Source organism: Berghia stephanieae, chromosome 3 (assembly GCF_034508935.2).
Source record: "Berghia stephanieae isolate SIO BIC M18660-M18661 chromosome 3, UCSD_Bste_1.3, whole genome shotgun sequence".
In the NCBI taxonomy this organism is placed as follows: domain Eukaryota; kingdom Metazoa; phylum Mollusca; class Gastropoda; order Nudibranchia; family Aeolidiidae; genus Berghia; species Berghia stephanieae.
The window spans coordinates 85,065,751-85,089,982 of NC_088362.1; the positions used below are offsets into that span (position 1 = coordinate 85,065,751).

Consider the following 24,232-nt stretch of genomic DNA (forward strand, 5'->3'; position numbering starts at 1 on the left):
TAATCTGAAGTTGGCCAATTTTGACTTTTGAAAATAAAATCTGTTTTATATTTATATTATATCAGGTGGTCACAAAAAAAAGTGCTGCTATTTCTTTTTTTCTATTGTCAAAAGTATTCTTTATCAATACAATTGCAAAATAACAAAATAATATAAAATCTTTTGACACCACCTAAAAATTTCGAGATAAAAAAGATGATACAATTTATTGTGGCATTTGCGCGTTGTAACTTTTTAAAGAAGACCTTTGTTGTTATGCCTGGGAAACTCTGTGCTGATAATTACATAAAACTATTGGAAGAAAATCTTTTGTCAAACTGTGAACACCTTTATCCACGAGGAAATTTCATTTTTCAACAAGATGGTGCTATATCCCATACGAGCAAAAGAACACAAGGTTTTGTTCTAAGTAAGAATATTCATTTCAAAGAGAAAGATAACTGGCCGCCTCAACCACCCGGCCTTAATCCATATATTACACAATTTGGAATTCTTTGACCGAGAAGGTTTATAGTGGACAAAGATCAGCATTCACAGAATAAACCTTGAGAGAAAGAATTATTTTATGCTGGGAGGAGATAACCATTGAGGAAATTCAGAAGTACATTTCAAGTTGGAAAAAGAGACTATTGATCACTTTAATGTGCTAACTTTGTGATCGTTGGACCAAAAAAAGGCATGTGAGAGTGCTTTATAGACAATATCTTACATGATTAAAATAATGTTTATGGTGACATGGTGTTTGCGAAAAAATGTTAAGATTGTCACCATTTTACTCTCTACAATGTTGCATCATTTTTCACTAGTATTGTATTCCTGAACACTGTTTTGAAAAATCACTGTATCTATTTTGTTTGTCTATTCATATTCATAAAATTTTGAAATTCTACATATAAGGATTTGTTTTATTTGCATTTTGTATTTGAAAGAAATCCAATGAAGAGTCTCAGAGATACAAGGCGATAAAAAGCGGTGCTTTTTTCTGACCACCCGATATATTATATATATATATATATATATATATATATATATATATATATATATATATATATATATATATATATATATACTGATTAAATCTGTGTGTCAAGGCTTCACTAATAACTTGTATAGGGACCTTCCATAAACTTTTGTCCTTTGGAAAAATGTAAATCAATTCTTTTAATTTATCATGGTGGGAACCAGTCATACACTCATCCATCACAGAAATTAATATGCAACAGGAAGAGACGTTAAATTTCTGATTGAATCAGTACCAGGAGGTGAGCATCCATGTGGACAGAAAAGAGTGAGGTAGGTTGGTGAACATTACAGCTTTTCCCAATTCAGTCATTGGGGAAGATTCATTTACTGATGAATACAAATTTGTAAAATGGTGACAACAATTCCTAAAAGAACTTTGGAAGAGCAAAATTATGAAAATCTGATTGAATTTTTCAACCTTTGGTAGAAAGGGCTTTACCTGGATTCAAGACAATCGAAACATCTGAATTAACCATCAATCAAAACATAAGATATCAATGATTAATGCTCTTGCATAAACTATTGACATAACTTACAATGAGTTTAAAGCAGTACATATGAAAAACAAACCACAGCAGTTTTTTGATGTTTTTTTTTACGCATGTATGTAAAATCAATATCAATCCTTCATAACATTACAGCTCAGTTATTCCTGCACACACGTCAGTCTCAGTCAATGGCCACTAGTCATTCTTTTTTCTCATTTTCAACAGTTTTTGACACATTGTTATTTGCAACAGGGACATAGCCGTTGTCTCCATCATTATAAAACACTATTCTGAAATCCCTCTTAAAAGTCTGGAGGGCTGTACTTCTAGTACCATCATGGGAGCGTAGAACATCACTCTTGAATAAACGTTTGAAAAGAATGATATTAAGTATGTCCATGATAACCATGGAGATGCAGATACATATGTAGTAGAACATTGAGACCTTGAGACGCCAAAAGAAAATTGCTGTTGTGATTGCAATCAGGGGCCCAAATCGAAACACAATAAAGCTTGACAGGTTGATATATTTTATTATCGTGTACTGACGGTTGTTGTATGGAGTGCCAACCATTTGAAGTAATTTCCTCCAATGTAGAAAGAAAGTGTTCACTTCCACACTCAGGGCTATCAAATTGAAAGCTATATTGGATTTGATGTGAATATTGTAGTACAACATGCCAGTCACCTGGTAATAAAAGAATAAACAAACAAAAATACCAATATAGAGATATTCATTGAACATATTATTCATATGGCATTCCTATCTCAAGAGTACAGCACATTTGAGTTAAGCAACAACTGCAATAGCTAATTGTTTTAACCTCGGGCCGTAAAATGTCACCATTTTCCAGTTTCATGTCCTTCGAATGATACTTCAACATTTGTGACAATTAAGCGACCTCTATAAGAAGTCCTACAGAATCATTTAGCCTATGGAGCTGGAGTTTATCCCAGTTTCTATAGCGTGAAACTCACTATAGCAATTGCTTGCTACCCGGTCGACTGAAAAGTACTTTCTGCCAGATCTAACAAACCCAGCTACCCAATCACTTCTGGGTGGAAAGGGAGTATGAAAAAAAATATTGTCTTCACCCTAATTGATCTCGGTCCCTTTACATGTGAAACAAGTGCCCTCCCAACTGAGCTTTTGAGAACCCCAACCTCAGTAATGTCAACTAAAACAGTTGCACACAAGAACATCAACAATAAGACAGGTAATAACAGCGGTGAAACCAAAACCTGTTGTCATTTTTATCATTTTAACAATATAGGGTTGTTTCTATTTAAGCACTTTATACCTAGGTACCAAAGTACTTCACGTAAATCGATATTACTTTTATGGTGAAGATAAAATCCCAAACACGCTTACAAACACAAGCTCATGCACATTTATTCACATACATACACTTCTCCACATACAAGTGCACGCACACACACACACACACACACACACACACACACACACACACACACACACACACACACACACACACAGAGTCAGATTCAGATGAACAGAAGATAAGAACATGAACTGATTATTGATAATTATCATTTATCAAAGAAGGTTTTGAGGCCATTCATAAATGTTTTAAATCTATTGCTATCAGATTATTATACAGGTTCTGGATGGAATTCCGAGTGGGAGGGTCAATCTTGAAGAAGATTGTCCTCATAGGATTTCAATTTTGTACAGAAGGCAGAGGAAAGGTTCAAATCAGTAGATCTAAGTTTTTCTTCAGAGATTGTGGGAAGTAATTAAATCTTGGATATAAATGGGAGTGGGATAGTCAACTGTTTTGTAACACAAAATATTTTTCATACTTGATCCTAGCCTTCACAGGTAGTTATTAGTGCTAGCATTTTAGCTAGTCAAAATAGCGAGGCTCAAACCCAGGACCTTCCGATCCAAAAGTGAGTGTCATACCACAAGATCACATAGCAGCACAAAATTAAATTTTAATTTAAATGAAGTCTAATCTCAAGACCTGCAAACTTTTCAAAATGCCAGCAACAGAATTTCAGATTGGTCAAACTTCATTAACATTAACAACTAAGGACAAATAATAAAGGAAAGAGCATGTAAGATTTGCCCATTTAACATACTCCATAACAATGATTATTAAATTATAATATCATGTTTATCCTTTGTGGTCATTATCATTCCCTTTTAAAAGACAATAAATAAAAATGTGACATCGGGAAAATTTATGTTATCCTGAGTTAGGGAACAGATCAACCAGATTCAGAATTTCCAGATCAAATTAGGAGAATTGGCAGGCCTGCATCTCCATTGTATACTGATTATGACTCCTGCTGACTCCATCGCAATTGTTGTCACTTGCCAATTGTTCACTTGACTGGATGCAACAACTTTAAAAGCAAAGAATGGGGAGCTGCAAGGTCTGGGCCGGACGTCCGCTTGCTGAAAGGAAATTGATGTGCATTTCGAACCCAACACCTCTCATTTCCAGGTGCATTGATTGCCGCGTAATCCTGTCTGACAGAGATTATTGCATATGGCCTCTCATGCATTATTGTGTCCATAACAGCACCTTCCCGTGGTGTTCCCCGTTTCTACTGAGTTTGTTATGGGCGCGACCGAGTCCCCGGCGGTATAACCGGGCTAGGGAGTAGGTGGGACCCCTTCCTCTTAAGGTGCAGGAGACAGAACCCACCGATGAGTGGTACACGCTCTGCTCCTCACCCACCCACCTCACACTCATTCTGTAGTGTGGTGTCCTCTGTATGTCCTTACTTTTCTTAATCTACCCCTATAGCTCATACTTGTTTCCTAGTGCAGTAACTTTAACACTTCTATACTCCCTCTTTGGTCGGCCTGTGGCCCATGTCTTCTGCATGACTATCTGTGATTGATTGTAATCATGTATCCTTCTTAAAAAATTGAGATTTTTAGGGGAAAGGGATGGTATCCCTTTGTTTAAGGCCCACAGAATCTCTCATCGACACAAATGACCCAGGACGTGACGATCCTCTGTTTATGAAATATGGCCCTTTAAGCAGAAAGAATAACTGAAATTGATAACTGCAAGCCAGGAAACAGTAGGTGGCGGGGAATGGGCGACCGTCAATCATGAAAGAGACTGTGGGAAAGACAAAATGAAGGCTACTTGACTAAACCCTATAAAAAAATTAATTATATGAGGAACATGCATCTGCAGCTCAACTCCTGATGTTATGCAGCTGACAAGGAATACAGGTTAGGGTGGGAAGACAGACCAGAGACTCCCCAGCATGCCATGACAAACAAAAGGAAAGCATACGAGCTCGGACGTCGCCTCGAAAAAGGTCTGCGCCAGACAGTGAGTAACCAGGCTGATCTGCGCGAAAAGTCAGCTACTGGGACAAATAAATTCCACAAACATTTGAATATTTTACAAATTAACATTTGTGGAATCAGGAATAAAAAGACAGAGCTAAAGAAATTATTAAATGAAAAGGAAGTTCACATTGCTTTACTTCAGGAAACCCTGTATAAAAATAGCGATCCATATATTGCTGGTTATACATACTATACCTGCAAATGTGACGACTGCCGTGGTGTTATTACTTATATAAGAAATGACATCACAGGAGATGTTACTTCTAAACCATCACAGAACTCAACCGATGTACAGAAAGTCACCTTATGGCACCTAAATAAGAAATTTACCATTTACAACATTTACAACCCTCCACGGTGTACTATAAACCTAACAGATCTAAACAGTTCCCAATAAAACAACACAATAATTGCTGGTGACTTCAATGGCCACTCTCCACTATGGGGATACAAAAATTTAAACAACACAGGAAAAGAACTAGAAAAGCTTTGCAATACAACCAACCTCACCATTTTACAAAATGCAGACTCAGTCCCCACCCTTCTTCACAGAGCTCATATGTCCCTGAGTCATCCCGATCTAACCATCATCTCCTCTGACCTTCTGAATTCTTGTCACATTAAAGTCCTGGATGAAATAGGCAGTGACCATAAACCAATTTTAACACAAATGACAGTTCAAACAGAAGAAAACATTTGAGCAGAAATCCAAATGGAATTTCAAGAAAGCAAACTGGGATGTTTTCACAGCAACATTAGATAACCAGCTTCCAAAAATTACAGATACATCAAGTGTAGAACATTTAAACGAAGCCCTCACCAAAGCCATTCTTGCAGCTGCAAAAGCAGGAATTCCAAGAGGTAGTCGACAGAATTACAAACCCTTCTGGAGCAAAGAAATTGAAAAGGCAGTAAATGCAAGAAAGGAAACGAGGAAAAACTTAGAGGAAAACAAAACCATTAAAAACAAGATTGAGTACAATAAAGCATCGGCAATTGTCAAAAGAACTATTAACAACGCTAAAAGAAAGAAATGGGCAGACACATGCGCTAATATTGACCTCAATCAAAATGGGAAAAAAGCATGGGCCTTACTTAATAATCTTAACAATGAAACCCCGAAAACCAACCCAAAGCCCATGAAAACTACAGAAGGAACAATCGTAGATGACCAAAAAAAAGCCATGATCTTCAACAAACATTTTGCTTCAGTAAACAAGGCATCAAAAAGAAGTGAAAAGGACAAAAAATTGATTAAAGACCTTAAACATCAAGAAAAGGCCCCAAAAGCTATCTCATACCTGTTCAAAGAGGGCTTTACCATGTCAGAACTTCACAGAGCTCTGAAAAAACTCAAGTTAAGGAAATCCCCTGGACCAGATAAGATACACAATGAAATGCTCTTGCATCTTAGCGTGAGAGGTAAACAGATGCTTCTCAAACTTACAAATCTAACATGGGAGACAGGAATAGTACCAAGGGGATGGAAAAATGCTATTATAATTCCAATCTTAAAGAAAGATAAACCACCCGACGAAACGAAAAGTTACCGACCAATATCTCTCACCTCATGTGTTGGAAAGATCGCTGAGAGAATGGTAAATAACCGATTATACTGGTGGCTGGAGACATGTGGCCTACTAAATAAATATCAGGCAGGCTTTAGGATAGGGCAAAGAACAGAAGATCAATTGTTTAGATTAGATTAAGTCAAAAAATAATTGATGGCTTTCAAGATGGAAAACATACAGTCGCGGTTTTTGTTGATCTCCAACAAGCCTATGACAAAGTATGGAGGAAAGGGTTGTTATCAAAAATGATGGCCTACGGAATTGATGGAAATCTCTACTTCTGGATTAAACAATTTCTCAGTAACAGAACAATCGAAACAAAAATTAATAACGGACTGTCAAACAGAGAAGTATTAGAGGAAGGTCTCCCACAAGGATCCTGCCTCAGCTGTACTCTCTTTCTTATTTTTATAAATGATCTACCAGAAGTATTACAGACAGAAAAGACCCTATATGCTGACGATTTAGTTATGTGGTATACTACGAAGCACCTACCAATAGCCTCCAATAGAATAAATGAAGATTTAGAAAGCTTAAACACCTTCTGTGATAAATGGAAATTAAAAGTTAATTGCAATAAAACAGTCTACTCTATATTTACTAAGAGCCATCCTGTTTCCAAGAAAGAAATAACACTCTCCATCCAAGGCCATCGACTCGCGAAAGAAGAAAACCCCACATATTTGGGCATACAGTTAGACGGACAACTATCTCTGAACAAACACACTCAGAATGTAAAAATCAAAGCCACAAAGAGACTCCAGTTACTAAAACGACTAGCCAGTACTAATTGGGGAGCAGACAAAAACTCGCTTCGACAACTCTATTTAGGCTATGTGCGTTCCGTCATGGACTACAATTTAGCCCTCCAAAATGTAGGTAGTAAAAACACACACAAAACCTTGGACAGAGTACAAAACCAAGCCCTTCGCTTCATCTCCGGTGCCCTAAGATCGACACCCACAGCAGCATGTGAAATACATACTAATGTGGAACCACTTGGACTTCGCAGAGAATCAGCAGTGCTTGAAATGGTTGAAAGATACAAACGAAAAGAGGAAAACCATCCAAACAGAATTCTGGCAGAGAAATGGAAACCAAGAACAAGATTAAAACAAAAATCCCTGCTACACATTGCTAACAACTTGAATGAAAGACACAGACTCCCAGAAAACAGAGAAAAATCTATTTTAATCAGTCAAAAACCTCCATACGCCGAACTAAAACTTCCAAAAATAAAGACTAACCTCGTAGAAGAAACAACAAGAAATAAAAACAAATCAGATATACAAACATTAGCAATGAAGACAATACAAGAATACCCAGACAACTGGATACATGTTTACACAGATGGATCTGCCCACAAAGGAACTAAAAATGCTGGGTATGGGTTTGTAGTAGAATACCCAGATAAAACCTGTGATAAAATCCACAATTCTTGCGGAAGCTCCTGCTCAAACTACGAGGCAGAGGCAGTTGCAATAGAAGCCTCACTGCGACACCTCTCTTCTGTTTTCCAGCTAAACCCTTCAAAACTTCAAAACACTGTCATCTTCACAGACTCCAAATCGGTTCTCCAAGCTCTCGATTTAGATAAACTCTCCTCAACGTTCAATAGTTTAAGATCTCAACTAGATGAATTCCTTACAACACACAGAGTAGACTTATCTCTCCAGTGGATACCGGGACATTCAAATATACCAGGAAATGACAATGCAGACAGACTAGCCAGACTCGGATCAACACTTTTACAACCATCAATTCCAGTATCCTTAGACACAGCGAAACAAATAATCAAAACAAATAAGAGAGAAGAATGGATGAACAGTTGGGCAATGAGCACCACAGGTAGATGTATGTTTTCCCTTATGACCACTCCTGTAAAGACTGATTGCCTAAATAAGCTCAGAAGACACCAGCAAAGCATCATCTTTCAACTAAGAACACAACACATACCGCTCAACAACCATTTAAGCAAAATTACAAAAGACACATCCCCTTCCTGCCCCCTATGTCAACACCCCAATGAAACAGTAACACACCACTTGCTTGAATGTCAACCTCTTGAAGACCTGAGATGCACATTCCTCCCACCAAATCCAAGCATCAGTAACACACTTTATAGTCACCTGGAACAATTACAAAAGACATCCAACTTCTACGTCATGGCACAAGACCGAAGGGCTAGAGCTCAGGTGGTCGCTGGTTCGGATAAGTAAGTAAGTAAGTAAGTAAAAGCAAAGAATGAAACATTCCTTCCCACCTCCCTTTTCTCCCACCATCGTTTCCTTAATCACATTGCTGATTCAAATTTGCCTTTAATTATACTATCACCTACTTTTCTTGATCGTGACTTATTAAAAATACTGCATGGGTGAAGCAAAGATTTTTAAAAGTAAATTATAGATATAATTTGACTAATTTCAAAAGTTTTTATGAACCTATGATGGATCAATTTTTTTCTGAATTTGAAATTTTGATCTAAGACTCATTTTCAAAGTTTACCAATTGAATAGTTCACCTTTACCTCATTAATTTGCATGAACACTGTGGAACCATGATCCAGCAGAGAATAATTAGAAGAGTATCCATTTGGTTCTATATAATGAGATTGACAATTTAAATGAATATGAATGACTGAAATATTTTATGTCTTCATTGTCGAGATTTTTTGGATTTTTTTGGTTGATCCTTCAACAGTGGGGAAACAATCACCAATTTCAGGCAATTTGGTACTATCCCACAAGTAATTGGATCAATAAGCTCATTTTCCTTTTAACAGGCATGCAGGAAGAAGGTCAAGATGGCAACATTTGTTTGGGAAGGAGGGAATATAGCTATGAGCACTCTTTGGGAAAATAAATTTCTGAAGTTGATAAAAAGCAGTCCACTAAAGCAGTACTAGTGAGAGGAGAGAGAATCAATGGAATTCTAACAATTCAGTATGTCACGATGACCAATAATAGTGCTTCTAATGTCAGTTATATTCTGTGTAAAATATTAAGCAAAAAACGTTACTATACCTAGATGGAAATAATGATCGTCTTTAATTTACCTTTCATCTCATTGACAATGGCCATAAAGACTTTAAGACAATTTACACTTGATATTTATTTCCAACAAATAGTTCTTCCTTTCCTCCAGAAATACACTTTTGCAGAATGAAATGCGAGATGCATCTTTTTCGTTCCGCAGCTCTTGCGTCTTCTTACAGTATTCAGCAGTTTCATATCATACAAACTTATTAGCAAGAATAAGAATATTGAAATTGTGAACAAAATAAAACCTCAAAATAATGAAATAATGAGACATATCTAAAAATAACTTACAACAATGTGATGCAGTATAACTTCCCACATTTCAAACACTTTGTGGTTGACTATCAGGTCAAGGAAGTCGTAAAAAAAGTACCCTGTGAAAGGGAAAAAGGTAACAAACATATAAAATTCAGTCAATACAAAGATGAATTGTTGTTGCATTAATTAGAATCAGAGACTACTGAACACTAGATTCAAACAACAACAAAAAAAAAAGAGGAAGGAATGGGGGTTTGAAAATTATAATTTTAATAATAGCCAAGCCATGCACAAATACAAAAGAGATGAGTAATAAAATAATATAGATGGCAAAGGCGCTAAAACTATTTTTCTTAAATCATCTCAACTTTTCTCATGACTTAATACTCACCAAGAGCAAAACAGACATTGAAATATGTATACCGGTTGATATGAGTTAACAAATTTCCAAAGACCTCAGGATAGCAGATAAAGCTGAGGGGAAAAAGAAAATCACATATTAAAACATTTTGCTCAACATTTCTATTCCTTTCTGTCTTTTATTATTTTTTTCGTTGAAATCTAAACTAGAACATTGATTAGGTTCAATGCACACATGAATTCAAGAACAGCCAATTGTTATAAAATATTACAAACACATTCTTTAAAAAAGAAATGTTTAAATTACTTTTTTTTTTAAAACAAAAAAAAAATTTATTTCATGAAGTTCAGGAATTATCAACAGGCCAAAATAAAACAAATTTTAAGTATTTAGCACGGTGACAATACCTGGGAACTGCATAAATGAACTATTTTTTAAGTCATCATTATTTCCGCATATAATATTTTGTAAAAATAAAAGCACTGTCAAAATCAGCCTGGCATTTCTGCCTTTCTCACTTTCAATCAGTAAGAAAATTGTTAATTAGCAAATTGGTCAATAAACCACCCACAATTAAAAATTTCACAACCCACCAGCTAAATTTATTGATCTTTTTTTGTTTCTATTTCCATAATTTTGTAACCCCTATTTCGGGGAAATTGATGGTAATTGGGTGTTGGATTATTATTTGTTAAAATAAATCCTCTATACTGTCTGTCTCTCGACTGCAAACATTTACTATTTCCTGTTCTCTTTTAATCATATTAAATCTTAAGGTCTTTAGGTCATATTTTTGCAAAGGGCCCTAGGGGCCCATCATTGCAGAATTCAAAAATCCGTCATGAAACAAACATTCAATATACATGCAGAGACGCCAACTTAAAATTTAGCTCACAAGAATTTCAAACACCACTCAGAGGAATTTAAATGCCGAAAGGGGAATTTCCGCAAACAAGAAAGGGGAATTTGGATGGTATTTGGCATTGTTTTTATATATTATTCTAAATTGATAGCTATACAGTGAGTAAACAACAAGAGATGAAGTGAGTAGAAAAGTGCCAGAAGACAATAGAGAATTTTTTTAAATTTTCGCGGCGGTGATAGGGTTTGAACCCGCGACCTTATTGGTACGACGACTCCGCCTGGCCAGTGAGAGCGTGACTCTACCATGTGAGCTATTCACGAACCCAAAAAATTTTTTATTCTCTACTGTCTTCTGGCACTTTTCTACTTACTTCATCTCTTGTTGTTACCAACATAAGTGCCTACTCCACTCACTTTTCTGAATTAAAAATCCACAGTGAGTAAACACAATATCAAACACCATCCCATCCAAAGTCCCTTTATTTCAAATGAAGTAAAGCTCCAAAACCTAATGGTGGTGGTAGTGATGATGATAGTGGTGGTAGTGATGGTAATGATAATGATACATGGGTAGTGGTAGTCGCATTGGTAGTGATGATGACGTGGTGGTGGTGGTGATTATAGGAGTGGTAATGATATGATGTGGTGGTGGTGGTTGTAGTAAGTAATGGTAGTGATGATGATGTGGTGGTTGTAGTAGTAGTGGTAGAGATGATGTGTTGGTGAAGGTTGTAATGATAGTGATGATGATGTGGTGGTGGTTGTAGTGGTAGTGGTAGTGATGATGTGGTGGTGGTGGTTGTAATAGCAGTGGTGGTGATGATGACGCGGTGTTGGTTGTAGTAGTAGTAGAGAAGCTGATTGAGGGAGGTGGAAGTAGTAGCAGTGTTGAAGTAACAATGGTAGTGATTATCACAGCAAAGATTGTTCACATTTATCTTATTAAATTTTTATTTTAGTAAGAACTGAGACCTGTGATCTACATCACTTTGCATGGCACCACAATGCATGAATTGACCCCACCCCATCCCACCCTCCCACACACACAAACCCAACCCCCATCCCAATCTGTTTTGCCTATCAATGGAAAAAGAAAAGAAGGCTACTGATTAGGCTAAATTATTTATATATTGCTCGAGACTGGACATTCAAATTTTTTCCTGCATTACAAATTTGTCATTTCTAGGCATAACTTTCCAAAGAATTAATTTAAGAAACAAATGGAATTTAAAATGGCAGGGATTAGGTGAAGGTGTCACTCTGTCAGAGCAATATCTTTATCTAGTGTTACCTACTAGGTCGTGCTAGGTATCGCTCTGAAAAGTTCGCGCTGATAGCATTGACTTTGTTTACTGTTCTGACAACAATGCCTAATTATCATAATTGTAATGATATAACATGGTAAAAGTGTACTGATGAAAATAATAATGACATTTTAATGAAAGAAAAATAGAAAAATGATAAATAAACAAATCAATAAGAAAGCTTTAAAAAAAAATAATACCAGTTGGAAAACAGATAAATAGAAGTAAAAAAAAAAAATTAATATTGAAAAAAAGGTGTCCCGTTGGGATTTGAACCCAGGACTTCCAATCAAGAGTCAAACAGCTTAACTGCTTAACTGCTGTGTCGATTCTTGGGTTAAATACTTGGATACCTAAATACTTTTTATCGACACTGGTTGCGAATATATACGCAATTTTTATTTTGTACTCTATCCCTTACACCCAATTTACACTATCTACATCACTAGTTTGGGAGACCTTCAGAAAGCTCCTGGCGCTAGCATTTCTTTCAATTTGTATTCTCACCATGGATCTTTTGTCATGTGTTTATTTATTCAATTTGTCATCATATAGAAATAGAAGTATAAAAAAAAATTCTAGAACAAACCTTGATATTGATAGATTTGTGAGTTTAAAATTTCCTAATTTGACTATTGTTTTGATTCTCGGCCTACTTATGAAGTATTGAAAGGTTGTACAAAGCAGTCCTAGTCCTAGGTTTTTTTGGGGTTTTTTTTACAGGCTGACTATTTTCACTGTACGGTGAAAATAGTGTCTCAGGCTATGTTCACCATATGGTGATAATAGCTTGACAGACTATTTTCACCATATGTATTAGCCAATCAGAAGCCAGGAAATGAACTGTGACGTAGTAACCTCAGCATCCGGACCATTAGAATTCGATCCGACATCATTTTCTTCCTGCGTGCAGATAAGTTTTAAAAAAAGGAGACCACCCGAAAGCTCCTCGTTATAGCATTTCTTTCAATTTGTATTTTCACTTTGGACCTTTTGTCAGGCGTTTATTTATTCAATTTGTCATCATATAGAACAAACCTTGATCGATCTGTGAAAGTTTAAAATTTCCTAATTTGACCATTGTTTTGATTCTCGGCCGCCATTTTGATTTTTGAGGTATTGAAAGGCAGTGCAAAGCAGTCCTAGGGGCTTTTGTTTGTTTGTTTTTTCAATTAGGGATAGCTAGAGGTCGTTTGTTTTTCCTATTAAGGGTAGTTAAAGGTACTAGTACTAGGTTGTATTTGAATTCCCTGCCTTAGCACGATGAGCTTTCTCGGAAGGCCTCCCAAAGCTATAATAATACAGGCAGGATGGCGGATTCAGAATAGGTTACAGTTACCTATTAAGATTTCCAATTTCGTGGCGGCGATTGGGTCTCGAACCCGCGACCTTTACTGGTACAACAACTCCACCTGGCCGGGGAGAGCGTGGCTCTACTGTATGAGTATGAGCTATTCACAACTCGAGAAAAGGTGATTTCAAACTCTATGTCTATCCGCTCCCCCCGACTTCTTGAGGTCATGGATTCAACACAGACAAACGCTGCAAAGTTTGTTAGCTACTAAGATACCATTATCACTGTACAATGAAAAAAGTGTGTCAGGCTATTTTCACCGTACAGAGAAAATCGTCCACCAAGATAAAACCGTCCGGTGAAAATAGTCTCCCACACTGTTATCACCGTACAGTGACTATAGCCATTATATTGAATATAGTCTTCCACACTTTTATGCCTACCTGGATACCTCTGTATAGAGCTTTTAGACTTGGTGTAGTCTCCTTCGCTCCTCCTCATCTATTAATGATTGGACCAATTTTTATAATTGAACTTGTTTCCTAGGGTGTTGCTTATCTCCAACTCTGCTTTGAATTTATTCAAATTTTTTGCTGATACTGTGGTTTCTTGTAGTTTATTCCAGTTATTTACAATTCTAGATGAAAAAAAGTTCCTTCTTTCATTTGTTTTAAAACGTTCTTTTTTCAGTTTCTTGCTGTTTCCTCGTGTCTGAATGTTCTTGTTTGGTTTAAGGAATCCTGCCTCTACCCTGTCTATTCCCTTTACTATTTTATATGTTTGGATCATATCTCCCCTTCTTCTCCTGTAATCTAAGGTCGGGAGATTTAATTCTTTCAATCTCTCACAGTATGTTTTGTCTTTCAGGTGTGTGATAAGTTTTGTTGCTCTCCTTTGCACTCTTTCCAAACAGTCTTTGTCTCCCTCAAACTTCGGATACCATATGCAGTTAGCATATTCCAGCTTTGATCTAACCATAGTCTTGTAGATGGTAGTCATGTGTTTTGTTTTCAGATTCTTGAAATTTCTTTTCACTATTCCGAGTGTTTTACTAGCCTTAGATTGAACATCTTTAATTTGCTTCTTGAAGTTTAGCTTCCTATCAATAAATACTCCTAGGTCTTTTTCCCCATTGGATTTCTGCAGGGGTTTTTCTTTCATTATATAGTTTGCTTCTCTGTTGTTTTTTCCTAGGTGAAGAACTGCACATTTATCTACATTGAACTCCATCTGCCATATTTCGGACCATTCTTCAAGCTTTTTCAAATCTTGTTGTAAGGTGTTTCTTTCTTCTTCTGTATTAGCTACTCCATAGAGCTTAGTATCATCGGCAAAGATTTTACATTTAGATGATAGATTGTCTGGCAAGTCATTGATATAAATCAGGAAGAGAACTGGTCCCAGTACACTTCCTTGTGGAACTCCACTTGTTACCAGTCTCTCTGTTGATGCTGTTCCATTCACTATCACTTTTTGTCTTCTATCTTTGAGGAAATCTCGGACCCATTTGACTGTCTGATCATTAATTTGATACTGTTCCAATTTCCTGATTAGGCGCCAGTGTGGAACTTTGTCAAATGCCTTTCTGAAGTCGAGGTATATGACATCTAAATTGTTGCCTAATTCCAGGTCTCTCGTCCAGTCATCCATTGTTTCAAGTAGGTTTGTTACTGTAGACCTTCCCGCCATGAAACCATGTTGATCTTTGCTGAATAGTTTGTTCTTGGTCATATGATCAACCATTTCTTCTCTAATCAGCTGTTCCATGAGCTTGCAGACGACAGATGTCAGGCTCACTGGTCTGTAGTTTTCTGGATTTTTTCTGTCTCCCTTCTTGAATATGGCTGTGATGTTAGCTTCTTTCCATTCCCTTGGTAGTCTTCCTTCTTTCATCGACTGGTTAAATATCTTGGTTAGGGGTTCTACTAGCTGCTCTGCTAAGTTTTTTAGGATGTAAGGATGAAGTTTGTCAGGTCCAGGTGATTTACTCTCCTTTAGGTTTTGTAGTCTCTTCATTACTCTCTCTTCAGTAATCGGCCATTGTGTAGTATCTATATTACTTGTTTTAGCAATATCTGGCAAGTTTTTCTGGTTCTCCACTGTAAAGACACTTGCAAAGAAGAGATTTAGCACCTCTGCCTTGTCTTCATCTTCAGATGCCCAAGTGCCATCTTCTTTTTTTATGTCACAGGTTCCCTGTCTTGTCTTCATTTTACTGTTTACATAACTCCAGAATACTTTAGGATTTTCTTTCGTTTCCTCTGCTATCTTGTTCTCATACTTTTGATGCGCTTGTCGGACTATTTTAGTAGTTGCGTTTCTCACTCTTTTGTATTTGTCCCAATCCTCTTCCTTTTTGCTTCTAGAGTATCTTCTATTTACTGCCTTCTTCTTCCGTAATGCCCCTCTCACTTCCTGCGTCATCCAAGGTTGATTTCTTCTCCCAACCCGGTTCCCTCTGCTTTTCGGGATGTTTTTCTCGAAGCATTGGTTAAGTACTCTGGTAAATCTACTCCAGTTGTTTCCTACGGTGTCCTCGATTAGTATTTCCTCCCATTTTTTTATGACCGTACAGTGTAAATAGTCTCCCACACTATTATCACCGTACGGTGAAAATCGTCCACCAAGATATAACCATACGGTGAAAGTAGTCTCCCACACTATTATCACCGTACAGTGAAAATCGTCCACCAAGATATTACCGTCCTGTGAAAATACTCCCACACTATTATCACCGTACAGTGAATATATAGCCTTCTACACCATTATATTGAATATAGTCTCCCACACTTTTATCACCGTAAGTGGAAATAGTCTCCCACACTACTGTCTACTATTATCACTGTACAGAGAAAATCGTCCACCAAGATATTACTATTACTGTCCGGTGAAAATAGTCTCCCACACTGTTATCACCGTATAGTCTCCCACACTTTTATGATCGTACAGTGTAAATAGTCTCCCACACAATTATCACCGTACGGTGAAAATCGTCCACCAAGATATAACCATACGGTGAAAGTAGTCTTCCACACTATTATCACCATACGGTGAAAATCGTCCACCAAGATATAACCGTCCTGTGAAAATAGTCTCCCACACTATTATCACCGTACAGTGAATATTTTTGTTTGGCCCTGGCTTCCGGCGACAACAGACGTGTTGTGAATGTTCACGTATTTTCTACACATATTTTTATTCATTTATCATTCAATCGCCGGAATTTACGCCTAATTTTTATTCAAAATGGATGTGAAGTATATATTGTTCCTGATTTTTATATCTTTTTGTATATTTATAAGCATAAATGGTGTTTTAGCCTGTGATTTTGCTGCCAAAAGCCTATCGATAACATATACTCCAGAGACTCTCCGATCCCTCCAACCCGTGTCACCCCCACCACCCACTATTGACACATCGTTTATTAAAGTAAGAAAGAGGGGAAGAAAAGGAGGAATAAAAACAAAATTTAACAGACGGCCTTTTCGTCCATTTTTACCCTGTGTAGTGACAGGTAATGTAAGATCACTGAAAAATAAAATTGATGAACTGTTTTCACTGTGTCGTTTTAATAGTGACTATCGTCAAGCCTCTATAATAGCGTTAACAGAGACTTGGCTATCTCCTCACATACCATCATCATGTTTTGATATTGAACAATACTCACTATTTCGAGGAGATCGGACTAATGTAAATAAACGAACTGGGGGTGGGGTGTGCACATATATTAACAACAAATGGTGCCACCCCAATAACTGTCAGATAAAGAAAATGTATTGTGACGATTATATTGAATTTATTACTGTTTCGTCACGACCATATTACCTACCCCGGGAATATACTCATGTCATCATCATCAACGTCTACATTCCACCATCATCAGACAACACCACAGCGAAAAATATTTTGAGGAAAGAAACACAGGACATTCAAATTAAGTCACCCGATGCCGTATTGATGGTCACTGGCCATTTTAACCAATGTAACGATTTTACTCTCCCGGGACTTCATCAATACGTGGACTGCGAGACAAGGGACAAAAAAACATTAGATTTATTCCTGTGTAATATTAAAAATAGTTATAAATGTTTACCCCGTGCCCCATTAGGTTTATCTGACCACTGCATGCTCTTGCTACTCCCCACCTACCGCCCTGTTTTTAAACGTGTAAAACCAGTAAAGAAAAGTGTACAGATCTGGAACGGAAGTGTGTGTGAAGATTTGCGTGGTTGTTTTGAATGCACTGACTGGAATGTTTTTATCGAATCATGTGATAGTGTGGATGAGCTGAATGACTGTGTGAGTGAGTATTTAAAATTCTGTGAACAGCTAGTGTCTTGTAAAAAAGAAATAAAATATTATCCTAACAACAAGCCTTGGATAACAAAAGATCTAAAACTTTTATTGAACCAAAAGAAAACTCTCTTTACTAGTGGAAACAAAAAAGATCTGAAAACAAAACAAAAAGAGATAAAGAGAGTAATATCTAGTTGTAGAGACAAGTACAAAAATAAAATTGAAAAATGCTTTTCTTCTGGGGATATACGGGACACGTGGCGGGGGCTTAAAACTGCTGTTAACTATAATCCAAAGCCCACGATTATATCAGAAGATATCGAAATTGAAACTCTAAATAAATTTTATTCACGTTTCGACACAGCAAACAAATTTGATATTGAAAATGAAAAACATAAATTAGACAGGGCTTTGGAAGATGAAATGACTATTGAGGTCAGTGAGGAGGAAACGAGATTTGTATTTCCGAAACTAAACGAGAGGAAGGCTGCTGGGCCGGATGGATTGAAAGGAAAATTATTAAAAGAATGTGCCCATCAGCTTTCCCCCATTTATACACATATTTTTAACTGGTCCCTCCAATGCGTTTCGATCCTGAAATTTGGAAAACTTCAAAATTATTCCTGTTCCAAAAAAGAAAAACTTTAAACTATGAACGATCTCAGACCTGTTGCATTGACTTCAATAGTCATGAAATCTTTAGAAAAACTTGTTCTTGTTAAAATTAGGAATCAGTTTATGCCATTGAGTGATAGTCATCAATTTGCTTACAAACCAGGACGTGGCGTAGAGGATGCCATTTTGCTGTTTACAAACAACATCTACAGGCATCTAGATCATGCTAGGAGCTATTGCAGATTGCTTTTTGCAGATTTTTCTTCAGCGTTCAATACAATGCAACCTCAGTTGGTTGTTCAAAAATTGACTAGTCTGAATTTAAACAAGTATATAATTGCTTGGGTGCTCCAATTTCTTACGGAGAGAGCACAATATGTTCAATTAGGACAAAACAAATCTTCCTGTATAACTACAAATACTGGTGCTCCTCAAGGTTGTGTATTGTCCCCTGCATTATTCACAATATACACGAATGACTGTAGAAGTCAAAACCTGAGTGTACCTTTAATAAAGTTTGCAGATGACACTGCTCTTCAAGGCCTCATAACAAATGGCAACGAAGTGGCTTATAGGCAAGAAATTGATAGATTTGTGTCTTGGTGTGATGCCCACCACCTAGAGCTTAACAGAAGCAAGACAAAGGAGCTAGTGATTGACTTTAGGAGAGTGAAGGAACCGATAGAACCGTTAAAATTAAAGGACCAATTCGTCCAGCGAGTTCCTCACTACAAATACCTTGGTGTAACGATTGATGACAGGCTCAAGTGGGATGAACACTTGAAAATAATTAGGCATAAGATGTGCAGACGTACATATTTTTTATCAAAACTCTCTCAGTTTACAATAGATAAAACTCTCTGCACATTATTTTATAGAGCAGTAATCGAAAGTGTTTTGTCATTTTGTATTAACAGCTTGGGGAGGCAATTGCTTAGCAGTGGAAAGGAACAAAATAAATTCAAATATTAAAAAATCCATTAAACGCTATATAAATGATGTTGACCATGTAGATCTTTTATACGAGAAATTTTGTATAAATAAAATAACTAAAATATTAAATGACCAGTATCATCCACTAAGACCATCAATTATTATGTCAGAAAGAAGTGGTCGCCCTTTCTCTATTTCAACGAAAACAGAGAGACACCGAAAATCTTTTCTGCCGTCCAGTATTAGGCTTTATAACAACAAGCAATAATCATTTTATATAATTATTTCTCATTTTTACTTTTAAAAATATAAATATTAATTTATTAATTTATTTGTTTTACAATCTTTTCAATTTTCAATTTATAGTGACAGTTTTAACTATTATACAGTGTTGAAATTATTCATATCATAAAGTGCAGCTCTGGTTATAGAGCTGCTCCTTTTTTTATATATACATCCTATTTCTATTGTATTTTTATCTTATTGTGTAAATTATAACACGTCTGTACAAAAAATTTCCTTTTTGGGATGCAATAAAGTATTATTATTATTATTATTATTATTATTATTATTATTATTATTATTATTATTATTATAATATAGCCTTCTACACCATCATATTGAATATAGTCTCCCACACTTTTATCACCATAAGTAGAAATAGTCTCCCACACTATTATCACCGTACAGTGAAAATCGTCCACTAAGATATTACCGTATGGTGAAAAAAGTCTCCCACACTATTACTATTATCACCGTACGGTGAAAATCATCCACCAAAATATTACGGGACAGTGAAAAAAGTCCACCAAGATATTACCGTACGGTGAAAATAGTCTCCCACACACTGTCAGGCTATTATCACCGTACTGTGAAATAGCCTGACAGACTATTTTCACCGTAGAAAATAGCGGCTACCTCTTTTATTAGGGTTAGCCGTACGACGGCAATAGCGGCTACCTCTTTTATTAGGGTTAGCGTGAGCTCGAGCTCGAATGATTTTTTTTCTATTAGGGTTAGTTATAAGTCTTAGTAAAGGCGATAGGGTGTTTGTTTTTCCTATTAGGGTCAGTTAAAGGTACTAGGTTAGTTGAGGGAATATTTAAGTTGTCTCCCTTGGCACTAGGACTAGGAGCTTTTGGAAGGACTCCCACTAACACTAAACACTAACACCGAAGTGGCAATTCGGACCCGAGTCTGAATTGCTTCTCGTGGCAATTCGGACTCCTGCCACAATGCGCCTGCGCAATCACAGGAAGTGGCGGAAGTGGAAGCTGGGTCGAAAGTGAAGCGTGGTAGGGTGGGGGAAAGGTGCTCGTTCTCAGTTGTAAGTTGTCAGTCGGTAGGAGGGTGAGTGAGCGAGAAAGTCACGTTTTAGAACGCCTGAAGATGACTAACCTTCAATTTGTCTTACTTTTTTTTGGGTACTTTTAAATTGTAATTCTAGAACTTTTTATTATCCAACTTCTCCCTTTTTACTGGCGCTGATATGACCTAAATGTGTTGCAAGCGATTCAAAAAACAAAAACAATCTAAATATTTGTGGTCTTTGGGAGATTACAATTGTAGTCGCTATTGTTAACGTTAACAATCAATTTGCCCTCGCATAGATAAAAGAGTGTCTTTGTGTTGGAAGATTTATTTGATTTGCCATGAGCATGACATATCTACATTATATATTTTGCCATTTGCGGCCGCGAAAAAGTGGGGGGGGGGGGGGGAATAATATGACTTTGGGCTTTGAGCGTTTTATTTAAAAGGCATTATGGGTCAGGCTTTGACAAAAGGCAGTATCTTAATTCTTTTTAAATTAAAAAATGCTGTTTTATTTCTAAATATAAAAATAGAGGCGATTCTTGGCGGCAAACCATGCAATAGAGCCCCGCCACTGGGGTAGGTGCAGTTTACCTTCTAATACTAATATTATTAGATAATACTGGACTAGGTGCCTATTAATAAAATAAGCACTTGTTGAATACAGAGAGAAAATTAATGATCAACTGGTAATGGGATTGGGGAGTAACCAGCGACTTCTCATAAGTAGATGATGGGGGTAACCATTAACATCTCCACAACCCACAAACGACCGAGGCGCTGGACGCAGGGGAGATCAAATAGAAAAAGCCGCCGGCTCTTAGGTTGTGGAAATGGTTGTTTTTTGTTGTTTTTTTTTTTTGTTTTTGTTGGGGGGGGGGGGGGGGGGTGTGTGTGTGTGTATGTGTGTGTGATTATTCTGTTTTTAATGACTTAGAGATACTCATCAGTGTGTGTGTGTGTTGGGTTGTAATTAGACAAGACCGAATTGCCAGGGAAGGCAATTCAGACTCGGGGTTAGAGAAGCAATTCTATCGGTCCGAATTGCCACGGGAAGCAATTCAGACTCGAGTCCGAATTGCCACGGGAAGCAATTCAGACTCGAGTCCGAATTGCCACGGGAAGCAATTCAGACTCGGGTCCGAATAGCCTTTGCCTTTACTTTTACCCTCTAACTCTAACACTAATTTACACTGGTTGGGAATAGTATAGGCAAATTGTACCTACTATCCCCAACACCTGTTGGGAATAGGCAAATTTTACTAACCCCAAACACCGGTTGGTAATAAGCACAGCCTTTTTTTTAAAATTAACTTTACCTTGACATTGTCCAGACAGAGCAGAAAAAGGAATGAACCCACGAAACGTACAGATTTCTCCATTTCCACTCATCGTGTCGAAGTGATTTTGGGGGACCTTGAGACTTTATAATCCAATTGACACATTGAAAGAAAAGTATCGAACAAAGTATGAAATAAATTCCATGCCTGTATTGAATAGAATTTCTCATTTCTTCATACTCAGAATCATTGTCTGGTTCCATCATAATTCCGTCTCTTATGTTCGATCCGTTTTCATGCATGTCCGCCATGTTTGCCGAATGCGGAAGTAGCAGTCATGTGACCACACAACAAGGCGAGTTCTGTCGCTCAGCACGATAGCAACCAATATTTACGTCATCAATAATATTATAGGTCGCTCAGAAAAAAAATTCAAGGATTGATTAAAATTCTATAATCTAATTCCTGAATCCCTGACCCCACAAGCATAGTTTGCTTATAATTGTTTCGCGGGTTTCTTTATACATCACTTTGACAAGACATGACGTGTAATTATGTAGGTCTGACATTCGAACCCACCCACTTATACTTATACTGATGGGCCGAGTTTAACTTTGTTGTAATGGACAATATTTATTTTGCGTCATTTTTTTTTCTTTTTAGATTACCATTACAACAATGAGCCCATAAGACATTGGGTTATCAGACCTGCAAATAACTGCACGTCGGGAAGACAGTTTTAACGTTTGTATTGTAATGGCAATTTTAAAAAGCATATATTTTTTATCATGGATGTTTTTTTTTTGTGTTGTTTTGTTTTTGTTTTGTTTTTGTTTTTTTTTGTTTTTGGTTTGTTTGTTTTGTTTTTTATTGTTTTGTTTTGTTTTGTTTTTTTTTTGTTGTTATTATTTTTGTTTGTTTGTTTTTAGTTTTTTGTTTAAATTTTGTTTTTTGTTGTTGTTTTGTGTGTGTGTGTGGGGGGGGGGGGGGGTTGGTTTTGTTGTTGTTTTGTATTGTGTTGTTTGGGTTTGTTTTTTGTTTTTTGTTTTTATTTTTACTGATTTCTTTAAAGAGGAGCAACCTTTTTGGAGCTATTGTAGTAGTAGTGGTAGTGGTGCTATTGGGAGAGAAAGAAAAAAATCATCATCATATCGTTTCACACCAGTGCTGGATCCATTTCATAGCCTCTGGGCTCTAGTTAAGTTAGTATCAGTTCACGTCGGTCCCAAGTTAATTCCAAGAGAATGTATTCCATGGACTGCAAGTCGAAAGTCGCCACTTTAACATGTTTTGCCCGGTCTTCCCCACTTTACTTCTTGCCCGGTTGAGTGTCAATCTACCATCGTTGGTGTCAACCACACTCTTCTGGATAGTTTGTTCCACATGGGAGGTTTTCCGTCGGGCTGTGGATGACGTTATTTTGGTAACTGTCCCATTCATAGACTGTACGTGGCTACATGGTCGGGATTAATAATATCAGACTCAGATAACATAAAACTTCTCCTTGACGGACTGAAACGATCTCACCTAGTTTACGATCCTACCAGGGGCACCCGTCATAAGGAGTATAATCCAGACACACCTTCGTGACGAAGGGAGCGAAAGGAGAACCGCTGCAGGTTAAACCGACAGTCCTTGGCGACTTCCTGCATAGCCGTCACAGGCCGGTACTTGTCATTGATGGGGTGACAATCCTGAGGGTGCAGTCTCTCCCACTCTGCTGATGGAGCTTCGGGAAGGCTAACTGGGAGGAATTTACTTTGATCGAGCAGATCTACCCTGCTATTCCTCCTAAGTCTGAGAACATAACCAGATTCAACGGGGCAAATGGACATTTTACACTCCGTTCTGTACGAGGAGTACCAGCAGACCTAGCCCCAGACTACTTCAGTCTCTGGCAGAAGGAGGGAAGCAACGGTGGCAGGAAACCATAGGAAGTCTCGGCTATATACATTCTAGCCGCAGCGCTTGACGATTGATAAAGAAATTGGACCCTGACCGGAATTTCGCGAAGGCTGCGCTGCCACCTGAGCAGATGGGCTTCGTGGAAGGGAGGTGCACTACGGAGAAGCTCATTGCCCTTACAGAGCATATTGAAGCAGGGTTTGAAAGGAAACAGCTAACTGGTGCTGTGTTTATAGACCTATCAGTGGCGTACGATACGGTCTGGCGCGAGTGGTTAATGCTCAAACTTGCGAAGATCATAAGGTGCACTTGAAGCTGTTCTCTTCAATTACAGGGGAAAGACAA

At 37.3% G+C, this 24,232-nt stretch overlaps 1 protein-coding gene across 1 annotated transcript; it reads right to left on the reverse strand.

The window, feature by feature from the left end:
* Positions 1–1,606: 1,606 nt before the first annotated feature.
* On the reverse strand, positions 1,607–22,345 carry LOC144968680 (TLC domain-containing protein 2-like). Its single transcript, XM_078907250.1, has 4 exons — positions 22,022–22,345; positions 10,113–10,195; positions 9,755–9,837; positions 1,607–2,199 (listed from the first exon to the last, which is right to left on the reverse strand). The coding sequence occupies exons 1-4, from the start codon at positions 22,291–22,293 to the stop codon at positions 1,711–1,713; spliced, it is 927 nt and encodes a 308-aa protein (XP_078763376.1). The 5' UTR covers positions 22,294–22,345; the 3' UTR covers positions 1,607–1,710.
* Between the last annotated feature and the right edge of the window lie 1,887 nt (positions 22,346–24,232).

Excerpts from the sequence above, each read along its gene's own strand:
- LOC144968680 (XM_078907250.1), bottom strand. The coding sequence starts at position 22,293 with ATGGCGGACATGCATGAAAACGGATCGAACATAAGAGACGGAATTATG. Across the intron at positions 9,838-10,112 it reads CAATGTCTGTTTTGCTCTTG|GGTACTTTTTTTACGACTTC; the intron begins GTGAGTATTAAG and ends TCCCTTTCACAG. Across the intron at positions 2,200-9,754 it reads TTATACTGCATCACATTGTT|GTGACTGGCATGTTGTACTA; the intron begins GTAAGTTATTTT and ends TTTTATTACCAG.